At 40.6% G+C, this 23,169-nt stretch overlaps 1 protein-coding gene across 1 annotated transcript; it reads left to right on the top strand.

Moving 5' to 3' along the window:
• Nucleotides 1–325: 325 nt before the first annotated feature.
• LOC106027742 (protein FAM170A-like) lies at nt 326–21,026 on the top strand. Its single transcript, XM_013152611.1, has 4 exons — nt 326–413; nt 2,573–2,716; nt 3,755–4,386; nt 20,970–21,026. The coding sequence occupies exons 1-4, from the start codon at nt 326–328 to the stop codon at nt 21,024–21,026; spliced, it is 921 nt and encodes a 306-aa protein (XP_013008065.1).
• The last annotated feature ends 2,143 nt before the right edge of the window (nt 21,027–23,169 follow it).

Raw genomic sequence — 23,169 nt, 5'->3', positions numbered from 1 at the left:
TAGGAAATGTAATTGCAAGATCAGAGCTAACTGCAGTGGTCTGTCCAAGTTCAAATGAGTAAGCAAGCAGTCTCTCCATCAGTGACACACTGTGTAGGTGTAATGATCTGTAACAAGTAATGATGGAATAAACATTGCTCTACATTTAAGATTTTACTAATAGGAGCCATAATGTTTACCTTTGAGAATGGAGGGAATGTATAATCAGTGAACATGTGAAATGGTAGAGTCCTTATTTGCTTAACATTGTCTTTGTTAATTTTCATTCAATTTCTCAGGAAAGTTGGATTTTCCAGATGTTCTGCAAAGTAGGGCCAAATGCAAGATGGCTCTAATGCAAGATGACCAAGCAGCAGAGAGTTCTCCCTCCACCCTGGAGGACTTCTCCTATGGAAGCAAATTCCTGGATGCAGGTATGGAGGCTCTATTGACCAGGGTGCAGAAGGGAAGGTAGAGTCTAGGCATATTCCAGAACTGAGATGAGTGCTTCTGAGCATCAGTTGATACAAGAATGCTCAGTTGATACAAGAAACTGAAAATACATGAGAGAACTGAAGAATCTCAAATCATTGTAAGATTGGGTTCTGCTCAAGAAATCATGGTAGAGTGTGTGAGTCACATAGGAAGAGAAAGACTCAGGGAGGAACACGGTAGACTGACAGGAAAGCACAAAGACCCTGATAGCTTAAAAGAAGCCCAGTTTAAAAAGAACATCAAAAGATCTGACTCAAGGCACATTAAAGAGATACTGAATCTGTGAACACAGCACCTCCATGTACTGTCCTAGCCAGCACTCTCCCATGTATTCCTACACAGACCCTTGTACACTGCTACCCACTTCTCTCCCTTCCTTGCAATGTCCCACGTGCACGTGAATATATTGTTATTTACCCAGTTATACAAATTGTAATATTTATTCTGACTTTAGATGACCCTACATTTATTATCTTGATTTTTGTCTAAGTTTGTATAAATAGAAGTGCAAAATGTGTACTTTTTGTCTAGGTCTTTTCACTCATCCTTGCATTTATGACTGTTATCCATGTGACATATGATGATAGTGTGTATACTGGCATTTCTGCATACATTTCATTGCATGAAGACAAAGTATTTACTCATGGATCATACTTCGTTGGGCACAAAGTTTGCCTCTATTAAGGAGAGGAAGGTGATACTTTGCTATATTAATGCAATTTTGATTGTTGACTATATTTTAGTATATTAATACCTTTTTGCTTGCTGAAATTCTCAGAACTACTATATACCTATGTTAACCAATTCACAACTTAATGCTTTGTTTTCTAATACAAATATTCACATCCTTTTAATCTTTTATAATCTTCATGGTAGCCTAGGATATTTTATATATCTTTTAACAATATTTTATTTTAAAAACAATGCATAGAAATGATATAGAATTTCAAAACAATTAATAGGAAATTAACATTATTTCATATATTGCATATTTTCATTTTAGGAGTGGTGGTTCAGATTATAAGATTTATGGATAAAAAATGATCAGATGATCAATGAAAGTACAACCTTTTTTAATGAACTGACAGATTGGTAGCATAGTTATCTATCTTGTATGTTGTATACACACCCATATATATGGACACCTATATACATATAATCTCTTCTCTTCTTTTTCTCCTTTCATCCCAGTTGTTCTTTCCTTTTGAGCACTTTCTTTCCCTTTCATTTTCACACTATCTATTGTACATTTTGGATCTTATTACTCTTTCAGTTTTTTTACACTAGGGAGACAATGCAGTATTTACACATGTGAGTTTGATTTATTTCACTTATGAATATGGTCTCAAGTTGCATCCATTTACCTATAAAAGCCTCAAGTTTATCATTCTTTATTTCTGAGTAGTACTACATTGTATGGGAAGCACGTAGAAGACAGTGAAGCAGCAAGCAGCAAGCAAAAGCCACAGCAGTATCAGTATCAGGCCTGCCTTTCCTCTCTCCTTTTATATTCCACTCAGGCTGCAAACCTGTTGGTTCATTTCGTCCACACTCAGGAGGGGGCACCCACTATCTACCTCCTTAATCCAGGCTTCATTCCCTTAATCTACATTCACACATCCTATTGCAGCCATCTTTGGACCTCCATACCTGTGGCTGCATGAGGCTTTGGAGGGGACATCTAGATACAATCCACAACATGATCTAATGATTTTATCTTTGTATGTAACTAGCCATCATCAATCCATATTCACCTCACCACCTCTCAGCAAAATAAATGAGCTGACTTACATAATTCTTCATAAAACTGTACTCCATATCTTTATTTGTACAATTTATTTCCATTAAACTGAGCCAATAGTAGTAGTAATAGTAATAACTGTTAGTGAATGTATATCATATTTTAAGCATTGTCATGTTCCCAATATTTCATACACATCTCCAAAAATATATATATTTATATATATGATACCTAATTCCAGTTATACCTGCCACATTTGGAATTCTGATAACTATTACATGTGTGCTCTGGAGTGATAGAGAACCTAGTCTATGCTGTGTATCAATGTTTGTTGTTCCTGTTTCTCTAACTCCCCAGAATTGGAACACTCTCCAGAGCATGCCTCTGAGACACATGAGGTGATTCAAAGCTCAAGTCTGGATGCAGGAGAGACTTTGTCTGCCTCAGAACATTTGCCCTGCATTTCTTCTTCAAGCACGCGCTTTCCTGTGGACCAGGATGGTAAGGCAGACACAAAGGTGACCTCAGCGTGGACAACAGGTGCAGCTGAGCGGGCTCCCACCCTACTCACTTCACCTTTCCTTCACATCCAGGGCAGGGCCTCCGGGAAGAGGGATGAAGACTGACTCCTCTGGGTGGGGGACAGATAGGAAATCTGCCTTGCAGAGGAGGCAAAGCTCCTCAGCACACATGTCCACATGGACACAGAGGCAGATGAGGGTGAGGTAGTGGCCCATGTGGAGATGTGCAGGGGTTGGGATCAGAGCCTCCCTCTCAGATCAGTGCACACTCAGCTCACACTCACTTGTGATACTGTTCATACAAAGTACAAGCACATTTCTCACCTTTTTTTTTTTTTTACAACTGTCTCTTCCCTCCCCATTGTCCCAGCTCCTATCAGCATTACTAGGTATGGCCTTATACCTGCATTCTTACAGTCATTCTCAGACTCACCCCTAATACCTCAATCAGTAAAATAGTAGCACATCACCTCACATGGTACCTGTTTTAACTCCATAATGCTAATGGTAGACAAAATACTAGAGAACTCTTGTGCTCTTTCACTGTGTGTTTTTCTCACCTTAACACCACATCTTCCGCCACGGCTTCAAACTTTCACAGAGCTCCATGTGCTGAGGACATAAAAACCCTCCCTGTAACATGTAAGGCTGCTGTTACAGCGTCTGCCAATACTCACCACTCACACAGCGGATCACATGTGCTGTCATACAATATCACATTTGCAAAAATACACTCAGTCCTATTTGCTTTTGCCAGTACCAGAAACATTCACCAAATATATATCACGATACATATATACATATATATGTATATAAATGCATTTTTTCTACAAGATGCCCCACACACCCATTTACCAAGAGGACGTAACTGTATACACATAACACGCCACACATAGATTTCTCAATATCACAGATATCTCCTGTTCCCCCACCTGTGGATATTCTCATGGTCAGCTCATCTCCTTAACTTTGAAGCTTTCTTTCCTACATACCAATATACTACCTCAATGTGTTCTAGGTCCGGGATCTTACAAGGTGCTTTCAAATCAAGATCCAATGGAGACGGAGAATTCCCTCTTCATGCCGCACTATGATTTACCTTCCTCCTTGGCCAGTCGCCCCTCGGTGTCTGTAGCAGCTACTGAAAAGGAAAGAATACTGAATGTTTACTACAAGCCTGTCAGAGTGAAGAGGGGTGTGGCTGTTTTGGAGGATACAGAAGATTTGGAGCCTCCTGCAAAAATGATAAAAATAGGAAATGTTGTCTGTCAGGAAGGGATCCCTCCAGAAATCAGCTTCTCTTCCATGAGCCTCACAAGTATCCTAAGTCTGCGTGATGGCGGCTTGGATAGTGAACTGCAAGGAGAAAGAGAAGAGGCTGAGAAGCCACCTGAGAATCTGGCCTTAGAGGCAGATCCCAGTGCCACGGCACCTGCAGAGCTGGAGCACATGTATAGTGGCTTTAGGTGCATGGGCTGCCTCCAGGTCTTCCCTAATTTGCAGATGCTCAAGAAACACCTGGAGGATGGGGCAGAGGAGGGTGGTTCATGCATTAATCTTGGCTTTCCCAAAATGAATAACAGCAAGATCTCAAGGAGCATGGAGGCAAATACAACAGCATATGGAGATGATATGGAGATGGCTTTATGGGTCTTGGCATCTTATGCTTTTTGTTTCTTTTGGTATTATTATTATAATAAATAGAAACTAAATCATTTGTCCATGTCTGTAAATAATAAATGAGAGGCACTAACTGAATAGGGCATCTGAAAGCCTTTTCATCCACAGAATAGCACTTTGGTTAATTTTTTGTCATCTCTGCCCCTTCAGCCATTTCATTCTGATGTTTCCAGAATGAGATTCAAAGTTCAGTTTTATAATTCAATTTTATTAGTGCATGTAGTGGTACACTTGGTGTTCAGAGTTAGTGTATGTGCATAACACATCTTAGTTCCTTTTTCATCCCCTCTCTCGCTTTTCCCTCCCTTTTTTCTCCATCCTTTGGTATTCTTCACATCTTAATTTTAATTTATTTATTATTTTGGTACTGGGAATCAAACTCATGACCTCATGCATGCCAGGCCAGTGCTGTGCCACTGAGCCATGTTCCTGGCCCCTTTCACTTTTTAAAAAGATCTACCTCCCACATCCAATCATCTATTTTTAGTTTGTTCTTTATTTATACATTGGAGTTGTCATACAAAAGAAACCATGTGATATTTAAGCTTATGTGATATATTTCACTTAACATTAAGTCTCAATGTGTATCCATTTTTGTACAAACAACTCAAGTTTATAGTAGAGTAGTACACCACTGTGTTTAAAAACTACATTTTATATTTCATGCTAAAATATAATTAAAATTATTTTTAAACATTTTGTTTATGTCCAATTTAGGTATACATTATAATCACGTTCATTATAGAGAATTTATAGTTGTACATGATGTATCTTGATCCCTCTTTTTTCCCCATTTTCATCTCCTCCTTTCAGACCCTGGTCCTCTGACTGTTTACAGAGCTGTGTTTTCATTTTATCCTCCTCTCCTGTTTTTTCTTTCCTTTCCTTACCCCCTTCCCTAGTTCCCTGTTCAGTTTTAATAAACAGTTCTTCCTATTTCACAGTATTTATTGTATATTTCAGTTTTTATTTATAATTTGTTTCTTACACGAGAGAGATAATGTGATACTTACACAATGTCAGTTTATTTCACTGATGATCATAGTTTCAAGAGCCATCCATTTAGCTACACATGTCTCAAATTTGTCCTTCTTTTTGCCTGAGTTATGCTCCATTATATAAAAAACAAAACTGCATCTTTTTTATCCATTCCTTGGTTGATGGGCATTTGGTGAATTACTAGTCAAAAATTACTTTTAGAATGTTCAAACAAATAATTTTAAAGTATGAAGCTAACTATTCACTGATTCAACTATTTATCAATTATTAGCTATTAAGTGTAGACAAATAGTACGTTTCTGAAAACAAGGGAGGAGCCTCATTTGTATGAGTGCCAAGTAAAAGAACTGTTGACACAATTAACAGTTACAGTTTTGCAAACTTTGTTTTTAATTTTTTATTTTAAAGAATAAAGCCAAAAAGAACAGAACAAAACAATGCAAGCAACACAGTACTTCACAAGACAACCAGACATCAGCAGTAACTACCATAATGTCTCTTTTCTTAGAAATAGTTGTGTATACCTTCACAGGCAATAATATTAAATGTAAGAAGACAGTATAAAACCATTCAAAGAATGAAAGCATTACAGAACTTCAAAACCAACTATTAGGACATGAACAATGGCTACTGTAATACTTCGTTATCTTAAAAATATTTGTCTATACCATCACATGATAAAATCAAAACACAAGAGGATAGAACCAATCAAAAAAGAACAAAAGCATGGTAGGACTTCAAGATGATAGTAAATCAGCAATGTCTACCATAATGTCTTGTTTTCTTCAACATTGTTTGGCCTTACTGTCCTCCTCTCTAGGGAGTAGTACTTTTTTCTGGTTCCCACTCAAGTTCCCACCACTATAACTAGTGGAGTGCTAGCTGGTATGCATATCAGGGCCTGTCGTCATGCTTAGAATAAAATCAGCCTTACCCAACTTCATGACTGAGCACTGGAGAAGAGGAGAGTGGGTGGGCAGCAGGAAGCCAGCAAGTGTTCATTAGACCAGAGTAAAGAATGGGAAAGGTTTGTTTGTTGGTTTTTTTTTTTTTTTTTTGAGAAAGAAAACAGCACAAGTAAATCAAGGAAAATCACATCATCATGATGTATGTGAGACACAGCAAGTAAACACTGATTCAGCATAGCATGAGACTTTGAAAATAAAATGATGCAATTGAGTACCATTAATGCGTCTAGTTTCCATACTTTAATTCTCACAAGAAGTTTTTTAGGAAGCTGCTCTGTCTTGCAGAGAAGGAAACCCACGCCTGTTCAAACCCAGATTATCTGACTCTAGAGGGAGCTCACAAGAACCATGCTGCTCTGTGTTGCTAGAGTTCAGGAAATAAGACCTCTCTGTGCCATGGTCATGGGGGCGATAGTGCCGAGTTTCTTTGGGGGTTTCAAGTTTCTTTTAGACTTGCTTCTTTATACTTTCATGCTAAAGGCAGTGGTTTGAAGCTTCAGTGTACACCCAGATAGTGTCTATTGCTTGCTGAAACCTTGACTTGTTCAGCCCTCATCTCCACAGTTTCTGAGTTAGTAAGTTTAGTTTGGGACCCTAGCATTTGCCTTTCTGAAAAGTTCTTGGATGATGCTGATATTGCTGGTCTGGGGATAGATTTTGTGGGCCGCTCTTTTAAGGAAATGGACTTTAGGAGACTACAGATTCTTGGTTTATTGATAACACAGATGGACATGAACACAAATTTATTTATATAAATAAAATATTTATATTTCATTTATTTTTTATATATGGCATGCTTTATACTTTTGGCATGATACTTTTTATAAGCTGTTATATGGCTACATTGATAAGTGCTTTATTCCCATGGAAAAGACTTGTAATAGTCATATAAATAAAAAAGATATCTTACTGTTATTTGTCAGTTGTAGTTATAAGTCTCAGAAAAGTTTCCTAGTGAAACAAACTTTTTGCTTGATCTGATGTTTTCATTATTCCAGTTTTTTTGCAATAATGAAATATATACCATCTGTTCTCATGACTGAAATACTGGTTACAATTTCACATCATTTGGTTTTATTCACTACATAATAAATCTGTTTAATTTGCCTGCCAGAGACTTTAGAAACACTGTACAGCCAAGAGTAAGGAGCTTTCTTTAGGATGCTGGTTGGATTTTATGTTTTATAAATTAAATATTTTGTGATAGAATTCTATTTATTTCTATGTATTTCCACTGAAAAATTTCTTTGGCCTTACTGTCATTGAGACTATGAATTTCTCTCAAAAATGAAACAATCTCCAGGAAAATAAAATGAGTAGGAAAAGTGCTTCTGAGTGTTGAGTTACTGATTCTCCAGCCCATGACAGCTGTTGGGCAGAGCGGTGGCCTGCAGGATGAGTGTTTCCTCTGGCTGGTTATGGATGGTTCTGCCTTTCACTAAGCAATGCCCGCTTGGGCCTGTGGTCCTGGAGAGCGTGTGTATCAGGTTGGTGATTTTGCTTTATCTCTATCAGAAGCTACACACTGTTTTACATCTTCTCACCTCACTTCAAATCATACACCCTTCTGATAGCTGGAATTTGAATTCCTACTTTTAGAGAAAAAATGAATTAAAAAATCTATATCCCACAGGAGTCAGATTAGATGTTCTTAGTTACTTAATGGAGGTATAAAAGAGAAAAAACTGATTTTCTTTTGGTAACATTAGGTTCATATTTTCCTAATATCTTTGCAGAAGAACCCTGAGTTTTGAAATTTGGGTAGTTCTGGTTTTCTTATCCTGTTAGCTTTGTTCTGTATTTCAGAACTAGCTTTGGAGTGTGAACCTGTATTATTGGCAAAATGAAAAAGAGTGTAGATAGTGAAACAAGTGTGGTTTGTATGCTGCTTATAAGCTAATGGATGACTTACAAATCAGGCCCAATTCTTATCTGAAAGGAAATACAGGAACTAGAGCGGTACTGTAGGACATTTGTGCACTGCCTGCGTTGTGGCATCGCAGTCTTAAATTCAGGAAAGAGCTACACTGGTAACTTATTCAAAAGTTTAAAACGTGTCATATGTTGTGTTTAATAGTTTAGAAGCTTTTGGTAATTCTTTACGTCTTAAAAAGGAAAAATTTGGGAGGAAAACTGTGCTTTTTAAAAATTTCAGGAAAATACAGTATTGATCAAAATAAAACTCTGTTGAAAAATGAAATCTATAATACAACCATCCCATCATTTAAATCCTCTTTTTTAAAGTAACTTGAAACTTGTAAGTAAACTAACTCTAGCTTTGTGAAGTAGGGCTTTAACTCTTGATTACTGACATGTGTGATCTGTAGAATCTGTCAGTGAACAGAGAAAGGAGGGTGCCCTTCTAAATAGACAACTGAGCTAGGTGTGGTGGCACATGTCTCTAATCTCATTAGTTTGGGTGGGTGAGGCAGGACGATTGTCAAATGGAAGCCCAACCTGTAATTTAGTGTCTCAGTGAAACCCTGCCTCAAAAATTTTTGTCTGGGGATGTTACTCAGTGTGAAAGCCCTGGGTTAAATTGTCAGTCCTAAGGAATGATATTCAGTGATTTTCCTACCTAGAGAAAATCCACTGACTTTTGTTAACTAAAATAGTTTACCATTTAAAATAAGCATAAAAGAGTCCTTATTTTAGTAATGTGTTAAAATTAAGAATAGATATCCATGTAATTTGTTTTGTGTTTATGTTTAAAACTGAAAGGGAAGTGTGTGCTATTTGAAAGTTAGAATGTTTTTATTTTAAATAGAAATGACATTTGCCATTATTAAAAATTAACTTATTAATGTATGTAATGAAGTAGATTTGTTATTATCTATGTTATAATTTTTTGCTTATTTATCCATTTTTTTAGTACATGTTTGCCAAACACAGTGATCACGTTCAACATAGGGAATTTTTACCTATTCATAATATGTTTTCTTTTTCCATTCTCCTCCCCCCTTTTCAACCCTTCTTTCCTAACCCTAACCCTAGCCCTAACCCTAACCCTAAGGTTTGGGAAACACCATGTGTGATAGAAGTCCATTTAGAGAAAATTCTCTGTCCATTGGGCTTTTTCACTTGTGAAACTGGGAATCAAACTCAGGGCCTCGAGAGGAGGAGCTGGGCGGACCCGGAGTGCCTGCAGAAGCCCCTTCCTTTGTCTGGAGGAGTGAATATTTCCGCAAGCAGGGAGGGATCCCAGGTTCCTGAGGCACCTCGGCCTGTGCCCAGCCGCGCCTAGCCATCGGTGTGCAGAGGAGGAGCTGGGTGGATCCCGAGTGCCTGCAGAAGCCCTTTCCTTTGTCTGGAGGAGTGAATATTTCTGCAAGCAGGGAGGGATCCCAGGTTCCTGAGGCACCTCGGCCTGTGGTGAGTGGCCAGCACAGTCTGCCCAAATCTCAGACTGTTCCGGACCCCCCAGGCTTCTGGGTGCAGTGAAGTGGAGCAGTGAGTTAGAGGCCACTACAGCCGCCTCCCCATCCTGGCTACACCTGGAGGTCTGCAGAGCTCACCAGGTGGGCGGGCCTACACTATCCCCCGCGCCCCCAGGCCAGCCCCGCCTAGCCATCTGCGTGCAGAGGAGGAGCTGGGCGGATCCGGAGGGCCCGCAGAAGGCCCTTCCTTTGTCTGGAGGACTGTGGATATCTCTGCAAGCAGGGAGGGATCACAGGCTCCTGAGGCACTGAGGCCTGTGGTGAGTACCCTAACCCGGCTGCGATCCAAGAGCTGTGGATCTACCAAGGGGCAGGTGGGTGCACAGTGTCCCTGAGGCCCAGCTTGTCTGGAACCCCGGAGTTCTGAACAAGCAGAGGAGGGCCATCAGTTCTGCAGGCCCAATGGCCTGGGGTAGAGTGGTGCCAGAGTCTCAGTAGCTGCAAACATAGAAGGGGATTTTCAACAGATCCTGAGGAGGCTATCAAATAACACTTGAAACACAGAAATATAGGAAAATGACAAAACGAAAGACCAAATTACAACCTCAAACCTCCAGCCCATCTCAGGAAACCCTAGGAGGAATGTATTTAGAAGAAAAGATATCCCATCCTCCTCATATATCAGACACAATAGCTACTGAAGTTGACAAGCAACTCCAGGAAGCTTTAAAGAAATTCAGACTCGAAATAATCTCCCAGATAAAAGAAGAAATGATAAAAGAAATGAAAGAGATTCTAAATATATCTAAAGAAAACACAGATAAAAAATTGGAGGAACTAAACAAAAAGATAGAATCCCTAGATGAGCAATATAAGAAACAAACAGAATACATAATGCAGATGCACAGAGATATACAGGAAATAAAAAACTCCACTGAAAGTTGTAAAAACCGCCTTAATGAAAGTGAAGATAGAATTTCAGACCTTGAAGACAGGATTGCAGCTAGTGAACAGGAAAGGAAAGATATTTTAAAAATAACAAGGAATCAGGAAACAACAATTCAACAACTGCAAGATGATGCAAAGAAGAATAACATAAGAATGATAGGGATTAATGAAAAAGGAGACAACATAAAGGATATCAAGAGGATATTTAGAGAAGCAATAGCTGAAAACTTCCCAAGCATGAGATCAGAAACTGACATCAGGATCAGTGAAGCATATAGAACTCCAAACAGTCATAACCAAAATAAAACTACACCCAGACATATAATAATCACCATCCCAGAAATCCAACACAAGAATAGATTATTAAAAGCTGTCAGAGAGAAAAGACAGATCACTTATAAAGGAAAACCTATCAGAATCACAGCAGACTTCTCATCACAAACAATAAAGTCAAGAAGAGCACGGAGTGAAGTATTCCAGATCCTAAAGCAAAATGATTTCCAACCTAGACTGATATATCCTGCAAAACTGTCATTCAAAATAGATGGTGAAATACGATACTTCCATGACAAAGAACAGCTGAAGAACTTCATGAACACCAAACCAACCCTGCAAAAAATATTGAAAGACAGTTTAGATACACAAAGGAAAAAAGCACTAAGCAAAGCAAATAATTAAACAGAACAGAAAGATAAAGATGCAACAGCAAAGAGATAAGATTCCTACAATTAACCAACATTTCACAGTAATAACCATTAATGTAAATGGTCTCAATGCACCAACCAAAAGAAACAGACTAGCAGAATGGATCAAGAAACAAAATCCAACCATATGCTGTTTACAGGAAACCCATCTAACCCAGAAGGATACTCACAGACTGAAAGTCAAAGGATGGAAAACAATTCTTCATGCAGCAGGAATCCAAAAAAAGGCAGGAGTAGCCATTCTGTTTGCAGACAACGTGAACTTTTATTTTTTTTATTTTTTATTTTTTGTCTTTTTCGTTTTTATCGGTACCAGGGATCGAACTCATGACTGCCTGCTTGCAAAGCAGGTGCTTATGCCGCTGAGCTAAATCCCCAGCCCCGACAACGTGAACTTTAAACCAACAATGACCATAAAGGACAAAGAAGGTCACTACATACTCGTAAGGGGAAAACTCCAAGAGGAAGAGATAACTATCTTAAATATATACGCACCAAACTCCAGAGTGCCCAGTTATATAAAACATTTATTAACAGAAATGAAAACTCAAATTATCAGTAACACAATTGTAACAGGAGACCTTAATACGCCATTGACACCAACGGACAGATCGACCAGACAGAAAATGAGTAAAGAAATAACAGAACTGAATCATACCTGTGAACAAATGGGTTTGATAGACATATACAGAATGTTCCACCCAACAACATCAGAATACACATTCTTCTCAGCAGTACATGGATCATTTTCTAAAATAGACCATATATTAGCTCACAGAACATATTTAAACAAGTGCAAAAGAGCTGAAATCATCCCTTGCATGTTATCGGATCATAGCGCTCTGAAATTAGAAATTAACGATAAAAGATACTGCAAAAATCCCACAAACACATGGAAACTGAATAACACACTCTTGAGTAATCAGTGGGTCACAGAAGAAATTAAAGAAGAAATCAAACAATACCTAAAAGAAAATGAAAATGCAGATACAACTTACCGGAATCTGTGGGATGCAATGAAAGCCGTCCTGAGAGGAAAATTTATTGCACTGACTTCCCACATCAGGAAAACAGAACGAATACAAATAAATAACTTGATTTTACACCTCAAACAGCTAGAAAAAGAAGAGCAAGTCAAGCCCAAAGCCAAAAGAAGAGAGGAAATTATAAAAATCAGAGCAGAAATCAATGCAATAGAGACTAAGAAAACAATCCAAAGGATCAACAAATCAAAGAGTTGGTTCTTTGAAAGAATAAATAAAATCGATAAGCCCCTAGCCAACCTTATTAAAAAAAGGGAAGAAAAAGCTCAAATTCATGCAATAAGAAATGAAAAAGGAGAAGTCACTACAGACCCAATAGAAATACAGAAGATCATCAACACCTATTTCGAAAACCTCTACTCTCAAAAGTTTGATAACACAGAAGAAATAGACAGATTCTTAGAAGCATATGAAGTGCCAAAGCTAGATCAAGAGGATGTAAAATTGTTGAATAACCCAATCTCGGTTACTGAAATTGAAAATGTAATTAAGTCCTTACCCACCAAGAAGAGCCCAGGCCCAGATGGATTCACTGCAGAATTCTACAAGAAATACAAAGAAGACCTAATGCCGACACTCCTCAAACTATTCAATGAAATTGAAAGGGAAGCAATCCTTCCTAAGTCATTCCTGGAAGCAAATATTACTCTAGTACCAAAACCTGAGAAAGACCCAACTAAAAAAGAGAACTATAGACCGATCTCCCTAATGAACACAGATGCAAAAATCCTCAATAAAATATTGGCAAATAGGATCCAGCAAATCATCAAGAAGGTTATACACCATGACCAAGTGGGATTCATCCCAGGAATGCAAGGATGGTTCAACATATGCATATCAATAAATGTAATCCACCATATCAATAAAGCCAAAAATAAGAATCACATGATCATTTCTATAGATGCAGAAAAAGCCTTCGATAAGGTCCAACATTTATTTATGATAAAAACTCTACAGAAAATTGGAATAGATGGTCTTTACCTCAATATAATAAAGGCCATTTATGACAAACCAACAGCCAGCATTATACTAAATGGCCAAAAATTGAAAGCCTTTACTTTAAAATCAGGCACAAGACAAGGATGTCCTTTATCACCACTCCTATTTAATATAGTACTGGAAGTACTAGCCAGAGCAATTAGGCAAGAAAGAGAAATAAAATGGGAAAAGATAGGAAAAGAAGAAGTTAAGTTGTCATTGTTTGCAGATGACATGATACTCTACATAGAAGACCCCCTAAGGTCCATTGAAAGACTCTTAGATACAATAAATAAATTCAGTAATGTGGCTGGATACAAAATCAATACTCAGAAATCAATAGCATTCCTATACACAAACAACAAAATCACAGAGAGGGAAATAAGGGAAACTGGACTATTCACATTAGCAAGCAAAAAAATGAAATATTTAGGAATTATTCTTACGAAAGAAGTGAAAGACTTATACAGTGAAAACAATAATACACTGAAAAAGGAAATTGAAGATGATCTCAGAAAATGGAAAGACATCCCTTGCTCATGGATAGGAAGAACAAACATTGTGAAGATGGCCATTCTCCCAAAACTCTTATACAGAGTCAATGCAATCCCAATAGCAATACCATCAACATACCTTATAGATCTAGAGAAATCACTCCTAAATTTCATCTGGAACCAGAAGAGACCTAGAATCGCAAAAGCAATTCTAAGCAGCAAAGGCAAGGCAGGAGGTATCACAATCCCTGACTTGAAATTATACTACAAAGCAACAGTAGTAAAATCAACATGGTATTGGAATCAAAACAGAGCTGAAGATCAATGGAATAGATTAGAAGATACAACCACAACTACAAACACACTCAACCACCTTATCTTTGATAAAGGAGCCAAGCAGGTTCACTGGAAGAATGGCAGTCTCTTTAATAAATGGTGCTGGAAAAACTGGCTCTCCATTTGCCGAAAACTAAAGCTAGACCCATGTCTATCACCATGTACTAAATTAAAATCTAAATGGGTCAAAGATCTGAATATTAAAACAGAAACGCTAAATCTATTGGAAGACAAATTGGGTAGAAACCTTGGAGACATAGGAGTAGGTAGAGAATTCATGAACAGGACTCAAACCGCACGGGAAATACTTCCCAGAATCAATAACTGGGACCACTTCTTATTAAAAAGTTTCTGCATGTCAAAAGAAATCTCCAGCATAGTGAAAAGAAAACCCACAAACTGGGAAAAGATTTTAGTGAACTCTCTCTCAGACAAGGGACTCTTGTCTAAAACATATAAAGAATTAAAGAAACTCAGACCTCCAAAATTCAAAGATCCAATCCAAAAATGGGCATCTGAGATGAATACACAATTCTCAGATGAAGAAATGCAAATGGCAAATAAATACATGAAAAAATGCTCATCATCATTGGTCATTAGAGAAATGCAAATTAAAACCACACTGAGATACCATCTCACTCCTGAAAGAATGGCCAGGATCAAGAAAACCAACAACAACAAATGCTGGAGAGGCTGTGGGGAAAAAGGAACTCTCCTACACTGTTGGTGGGAGTATAGACTGGTACAGCCTTTGTGGAGGTCTGTCTGGAGGTTTCTGAAAAAGTTGGGATTGGAAATCCCATTTATTCCAGCTATTCCACTTCTAGGCATATTCCCAGAAGAACTGAAAGCATCATACCACAGGGATATATGTGCACCTATGTTTATAGCAGCACAATTTGTAATCGCCAGATCTTGGAAACAACCCAAGTGTCTATCAACTGAGGAATGGATAAAAAAGTTGTGGTATTTCTATACAATGGAGTATTATTCAACTGTAAAGAAGGATCGCATTGAGATATTTATCAATAAATGGGCGCAGCTTGAGACCATACTCATAAGTGAAATAAATCAATTTCGCATGTATGAATACCGAATAGTTTCCCTAATGTAAGTAATGCTTCAAATATATAAAAATATGTGATAATCATGATTCCCCATTATGTGGCCTTGAAGCCTTATAAAATTTTTACTTATTAATTAGAAAGGCTTTATTCTGGGCTTCTTGATATGGAAATATTTGAAGCTATAGTATATGAAGTTTTATCCAAACATTTTAAGGAAAAAGACAGACACTATGGTAACTACTATTCTTTAAAAAAATTATTTAGCTATTTCTTATGCTTATTTTAATTAAGGGAAAAATTTAAAAAATTACGATATATAATAGTAACTCTTTTCGATCTCCTATTAACTTGTTTTGAAGTCCTGTAATACTCCCACGATCTTGTTTTGACTGATTAGACTCTGTTCCATTCTGTGCGATAGTAGCAAGTCTGAGGGTATAGGCAACTAATTTGAAGGCAATAAGATTCACAAAGATGCCCATTCTGGTTTGATTATTGTCTCCTTTGGAAGTCCTGTAATGTTCACAATGCCTAAGATTTGTTGGTCTTGTTCTCTACTGTTTTGTCCAACTTTATAATATCTAATGAGATAGACAATTCCTTTTAAGGAAACAAGAGACAACGTTGATAACCATTGTTAATAACCTTGTACTCTGTTCTACATCATGTGCTATGTCTAGCCTTGGTTTTGACTTACAGCTTTGTTTTGCCATATTTGACTTTATTCTCTCCCTCCCAAAAAAGTAATAAGAACTAAGGAGTAATAAAATCCAAAATGTGTAAATTTTGTTGTAAAAAAGAGAGGGAGGAAAAAAAAAAGAGCTCTAACGGATATAACAGCAAGTGTGTTTAGGGGTGTTAAATAGCTGACTATATTAATGTTTTTGGATCATCGAACACAGCTGTTTGCAGTCTCTCTGTTTGAATGTCTACTTTGTATTCTTTGATACTGTGATTTGAGCAACTATTTCCAAGATGATAATATGTAATCTATTAACAGGTGATTTCTTACTGTTATGTTTTTTTTGTAGCTCTGTATTATGTGTAACCTTACACTGCTTTGTTTTGTTTTGTGTTTTTCTCTTTTTCCTCTTAAAAAAAAAAACTCAGGGCCTCACTCGTACCATGCACACATTCTGGCATGAAGCCATATCCTCAGTGCTGAATTAAAATGCAGTACGGTATGAAGAAAAGCAAATGAACAACGCAAATTAGACCAGTGGTGGTCTCTCCAAGGTAGAGATAGGAAGGGACATGAGAGTGTGAGAGGTGAAGATTATGTTCTTTGGAACTGGGAAGTGGGTGTAATTTGATTGTACAGAACACTGGAGTACACCCCGATAAACTCTTCCTGAAATGAAGGTATGCTAAGTTGAAACTGTAGTGAATTCACCTCACTACCAAACACTCTCGCTGAGTGGCCCAGCAGCCCTGGGTGTCCAGCTGTTTCCCCCATGGCCCCGGGGCTCTCTGTGGCCACTCCATGTCATGATCGACTATTGCATCACGTATCCCTGGCCTGGGAGAAATTAAAATGGGAACTTCAAGGCACGCTTCCCACAAAATGCATGTCTTTTTCACACCATTGTAAAGATGAAAAACTCTATAGTCCAACCACTGTTAATTGGGGAGTGCTTATAATTATTTTTTTTACATACTTTACAAATCTTTTTCATATCTGTTCAATATTTTTAAAAAGTGGTCACCTTCAGATGCAAATACAGATGAAAAGTATAGTCCACAACAGATATGGCGGGAATCTGAGCGGAAACCCTCCATTTCTGTAGCAAAGATGACTTGTACGCTATGTTTCACTTATTCCTTGGGGTCCCCTTGTTCTCTGTGAAGGGAAGAGCCTAATAAGGGGATCATCTGGTGTAGGCCAGCAGTAGCCCCTTAGAATGATAAAACCACAGACAATTAAAGTACTTGCAGACAAGATTGAGACCAGCATCTTCTGGCAAATGAAACAGGCTCAGAGAGCAATGGTCTGCCCAGTTTTACTCCAGCCTTTGGAGTTGAGTGGAATTAAAGAGCCAGGCTGTGGAGCAAGCCAAGGACACCCCATTCCCTAGGGAAGAACATGGCATGGGAGACCTGGAATCTGGGTGGAAGTCCTGGCTCTAACACTGAGCTGAGTGGGCGCTGAAGGCAGTGCCCCTCCTTGAAGCCCATTTCCTCCTGAATAAAATGTGAACAAAAAACCTGTCTCCTGTGGCTGATATGAAGGCTGGATGAAATACTATAAAGCAAAAGCTTTATAGTCTGTGTGGAGTAAATGCCAGCTCTTTCCTTGCATCTTGCCCATGAGGACAGGAGGAGGACATGGCAGGGTGTCATTAGCCTAAAACACCCCAGGCAGGAGGGCAGAGCCCTGCACTCTGGACAAGCTGGCTCTCACAAGAGAATGTCACTGCGTCTGGTTCAGTGTCTTCTCAGGACCCCTTGCTTTTTGCTTTTCATACTCATACTCAATTTATTTTCGGTTTCAACATAGTAGACTTTCATGCTGCATATGTGCAAATCATTATGATGATTCTCTGTTGACTCCAGACACATGGGGCTTTGTTATTTCTAAAAACTCCCTATGGCAACCAAAAGAATCAAGCTGAACAGAGCTTTCTGTTTGGAACTGATTTCCTGGAACTGAGAGGCTTTGTCATTCACATTCTGTGGGTCAGTTGTTTTCTTTTCTTTTTCTTTTTGGAAGAAGCATGGACTGCTTCATTGATTCTCCCTTTACCCACCCCCACTGCCTGCCTAGACTCTGGGGTGTTATCCTGGATAGGAAATGAGCAGAATGACATTCCCTTCCTTTGGGGACACTGTGTGACGTCATCTCTCTCTTCCCACTGGGTCAGGACAGGTATGCGAGGTTGTGGCCATGTGGTGTCCAGGGCCCCTCCCAGGCTGGCTGAGAGGTACCAGTCAAACTGTTGCTCTAAAGTACCACATCCCTTCCCATCAAGGTGTCTAGAGACCATCCATTGGAAAGACAGTTTGTAAATTCATATTCATTTCCTGAATTTTCTAAAAAGAAAAAAAAATAGTACATTCTCCTGAAGGTACCAAATGTGGAGCTTCTCTAAGTTGTTATCTGTGGACAAAGGCTGGAGCAGCAAACAGGTTAAAGTCATGAGTCAGGTGAGCCCATTCCAGCCTCGCCATTGGCTACTTGCAATTGTTAACCTAAGTGACCCTCATTTTCCTCATCAGGAAGCACAGAGTCCATGCTACCTTCCTCATGGACCTGTTGGAAAGGGTAACATGAGGCCCACTACATGGCTGATCAAAATAACAGTAGGGCCATCAGAACCATTCACAGATAAGCCCTGCTGTTAGTGGCGTCTCCGTGTTAGTTGCCTTCTTCAGGAGGTGGGATGCAGGAGTGACCTCATTCTCCACCATAGATGGCCAGTTTGATGTGGATCAAACCTCAAGAAGTGACACCAAGCCCTGGAGCACACTGTCCTGAGGCAGCTAAGCTTAGAGGCAGGAGCAGCCATCTTTCCTGCTGAGAAGGCCATGAAGCCGTTACATACCAGGAGCACAGCTCCTCCAGGTTGAGGCCAGGCCTGGTCACTGAGGGTCCTCAGAGGAGTAGACTTCAGATGCTACAATTTGGGCCTGGACTGCCCGGAGCACCTATGATTAAAGGCTTGACCCCAGTGTGGCACCTTTGGAAGTTGGTAGAAATCTCAAGAGGAAGGGCCTGACGAGGTCTTTGTGCAGCTTAAGTGGAGCTCTGAAGGCTGCCCTGTGAGAACCAAGCCTCCTCCTCCTCCTTTCTTTTGCTTCCTGGCCACTGTGCAGTGAGTAGTTTCACTCTGCTGCACAATTTTGTCATGTTATGTTGCCTGGCCACTGGCCCCAAAGCAACGGGGCCACCCAGTCCTGAACTGCAGCCTCTGAAACTGTGAGCTGAAATAAGCCATCCCTCTTTGTGAGCTGACTATGCAGGAGTGTGCCATAGAAGCAGGCGTCTCTGTGCAGAGGGAGGCAGAGTGTGGAGCGGGGAGGCCAGCAGGTAGAGCCCCCAGTGCACGAGGAGGAGGAGGCCTTCACTCAGGCTGGAGTTCTGGCAAGATCACCTTGGGAACAAATCCGAGTGGAGAGGCCAGAAGCAACTCTGATTATCATTTCAGAGAAAAAGATCATAGACCAAGGTCTGTACTTTGTACAGGTGTGATCAAAGACACAGAGAATATTAAGATTTTAAAGATGTATCACAGTAAAAGGTACATTGCCATGAATCCCCCTCAGAACACTTCCCCTTGCTTCAAACACACTGATCCCTTTTTTCTTGCCCTCTCTGAAGCAGCTCTGGAGCTCCTCTTTCCTAATTGTCTTTAGTAGCCCTCTTCTGATTGCCTCTGAATCCATTCCAAACATTTCCCCTTTCACGGTCATTTGACTTTGGGGAAGAGTCAGAAGTCACGTGGTGCCAGATGTGCTGAGTAAGGTGGATGAAGACACAGTGTAATATTTATATTCAGCAGAAAGCACTTTTTTCAGTCGATGCGGAACCAGAGGCAGCCACAAAGACACTCCCAAAAGAAGACTTCCAGACTGCTTCAGATAGTGGCCAGAATGACGGGAGCAATGTCCTGAGTAAGGAGGAGTACTTTGAGGAGGATCAGTGGAATGTGTCTTTAGCTGTAATAAATTTTGAAGATTTAAATATTGACAGTATCTTTTGAGGACACCTCATATGATCACAGAACCTCTGTCGTTTCCCCCTGATGAATGTGCTTTCAGGTCAGAGTTCAAATTGCCCACAGACAGCAAAGGAACTCTAGCAGCAAACTCCAGCTGATCTTTTACAGTGAGGAAATGTTTTATATCTATACCATCCTGTAAGGTGGCCACTGGCCACAGGAAGTCATTGAACACTAGAAATGTGGCTAGTATGACGGATAAACTATATTTTGAATTTTCTGTAAGTTCAGTTAAAGATTAAATAGCTGCCACTAGCAACAATCCTAGGCAGTGCAGTCTTGAGATTCTGGCTGCTCAGAACTGGTTGGTCTCTGGAATTGGTAATATTCCACCAGGTGATGGCAGGTGGTTCCTAAAACTCAGGCTCAAAGAGGGAGGCCTTGGGCCAGTGGACAAGGACTCTGTGCTTCTCTCTTCTCTGAAACAGCAAAGACTTGACACACATAGCTGGAGGAAGAGGTCACTGTTACCTCTCAGGTGTCTCTGCTTCAGCTGTGGCTTCTCCAGCACTTGGGACTTGGGTGCCTCTCCTCTGTCAGATACCAGGTGTCATCTGCCCAGAAACTAGTCCTCTCCCTCCTTCCTCTCAAGTGCTCAACTGGGCACCCTGCTCTGTGTTCCTGTAATGCCTCTGTTGTTGTCACCTATTGACTTGGCTGTCCATCTGATGAGCTCCACCTGGCAACCAGTAGGTCTTCAGTAGTTATTTAATTGGGGAAGGTAGGGGTCGTATCAGTGCATCCATTCTTGCTATGTGACCCCAGACAAACTATTTTTAGATCACCTTCAGGGCAGAACTTGGGGAATTTAACCTCATTTTTTTGTACCACTCTAACAGACCCATATTGAGCACCTATGCAGGTCAAGTTTGGGCAAGCGTTGTAGAATAGGAGTCAGCTCTTATTCTTGGGCTTTTGCAGTGCAGCCTACTGGAGCAGGCCCTGCAGCTGGGTGCTGGTTCTCTGCTCTACGCTTAGTGACCTTGCTGATGTCTGTTTGTTTGTTCCCATGTCTGTAGAGGAGGGATGATGATCCTGCATCACCAGGGGTGAGATGTGAATGAGGTGTTATTTTGGTGGCCACATCACTGCCGGCTCTCAATGCAGAATCTTCCATCAAATATAAAAGTGGTCCAGAGGTTTGGCGTGATCACTTGTGTCCCTGTGGGCTCTGGCTGGCTTTTGAGGGCACCAGCACCCTCCTCCCCTTTCTGAACTGAGCAGGCAGCCCGTGTGCCTGGAAACCTGCAGACATGGTCAGCTCCAGGCACACAGGCGACCGATCTCCACTGAGGCTGGCAAAGCGACAGGACCGCAGTCCCAGTGCTGTGTTGTCCTCTCCACTGTGGCCAGTTCCTTGGCCATTTCCTTGGCCTCAGCCCTATGCGCTTCTGTTGAGTGCTGTCCCTTGTGCTCCCGCCGTCTTACTCCTCCTATGACCACAGGTTTCTCACCCACCCAGCCCACTAGGGTCCCTCTGCTTCCAGGCAGTCTCATTCCCACAGCGCTGACCTTCTGATCCAGGCTATCTATTCGTAGGGCCTTCATGTTCAATGTCAGATGTGTCCTTTAGGCTTTGTTCCCTTCCTAATGGGAGGATAAGAACTCTTTGTGAGGACGTCTCTGACCATCAAGCATAAGCAACAGGGAGCTCTTCAAAAACCACTCCACTCCCCTTTGCTCAGCCAGCTGCTCTGCACACAGCAGCCGGGCAGTCGCAAGTCCCATCATGGACCGTTTTTCCTACCGGAAACTTCTAAGGGGTCCTTTCGTGCATTTCCTCCCAGGTGCTTTGAGAATCCACTCACAGTCATTTCTTGCAGTTTCTCTTTGCTTTTCAAGGACAGCAGAAAGAATTCACCCAAACACAGGGAAATGTAGGGTGGGGGTGGGGCGAAGGAGAGGAAGTGAATCCCTGTCAAAATAGTCTGGCTCCACATCTGCCCCTTTCACTCAGCCCTGCTGAAAGTGGGCTTGTGGGGTAGGTGGCTGGGGGCTCTGTCACACCACGTCTGTCACTGCAGGCGTAGCCAGGGCTGTCTTCCTTGCTGAGCGGTGAAATCACGAAGCGGTGACAGGGAGACAGCTGCCAGTTCCAAGCAGAGCTGCCACCCGGAGAAGGCACAGCAGTGCTCCACAGTGCGCTCGCTCTCCCTGCAGGAACTCATGACCTAGAGATCGATTACAGTCCAGATGCCCAGGAGACACTTACAGGGGTGTGTTGGGAGCTCACAGGTTGAGTTCCCTTGCTGGTGTCTCAATTTTGCCTGTCCCAGGTGCCCTGTGGTGAACAGTTAGCCTCCACCATGCTCTGGAACATGACCTGCACAGTAGTAGCAGAAGCCCCTGATTCTGCCCTGGAACCTTGGAAACTGTGAGCCAAAATCACCCTGTCTTCCTTTTGAGCCGATCTGTTTCAGGTATATGTTATAGTAGCAGAAGGCTAACCAGGACAAAGTGGTCGGCAATTCTGAGGAAAAATTCCAAGAATTCCAAAGTTTCTGGATGAAAGCTGAGGAAAGAATGCTGGACTGAGTGGAGAGACTTAAGTCTTCCCAGCGATTCCTCTCTGCTCTGATAGTTACCATCCTGTGTGATCTTGGGCAAGTTCCTTTACTTCTCTTGACTTTGGTTTCTCACTTATTATGTGAAGATATTGAGTGGGATCAATCATTTTCAAATTGCACTCCAAGGTTCTTTTAATCAATGTACTGGGGGAAACACTGGGATAAAACATTTAAAATAAAATACATTAGAAATGACTTTCTCTGAAATTATAATACGCCTGTGTAACCAATGAATGTGCAGGACAAGAATGATGTGCAAACTTCCCTAAGCAACCAAAAGCCTTCCCCTGCAGCAGGTGCTGCTCAGGGGACTTAATGACATGAGTGACACTCATTCTGGACATTTGGCTTTACAGTTCAAAGAGACGGGGAAGGTGAGAGGAGGCATCCAGGACAAGTGCTGAAGTTACAGAAAGATGAGTTCTCAGGCAGAAAAAGTTAATAAATATGAGAATGTTAAATTAGAAGGAGAGATGAGTAGAGGGCAGTTTGATTGATCTCAACCTATGTGAAGGTTTTCATGAAGAATTGGAACTCTTGGGGACAGATGAAGG

This window comes from Cavia porcellus, unplaced genomic scaffold, assembly GCF_034190915.1.
Source record: "Cavia porcellus strain 051 isolate PalLab524CR breed Dunkin Hartley unplaced genomic scaffold, mCavPor4.1 scaffold_23, whole genome shotgun sequence".
Lineage (NCBI taxonomy): Eukaryota > Metazoa > Chordata > Mammalia > Rodentia > Caviidae > Cavia > Cavia porcellus.
This window is presented reverse-complemented; position numbering and strand designations above follow the sequence as displayed.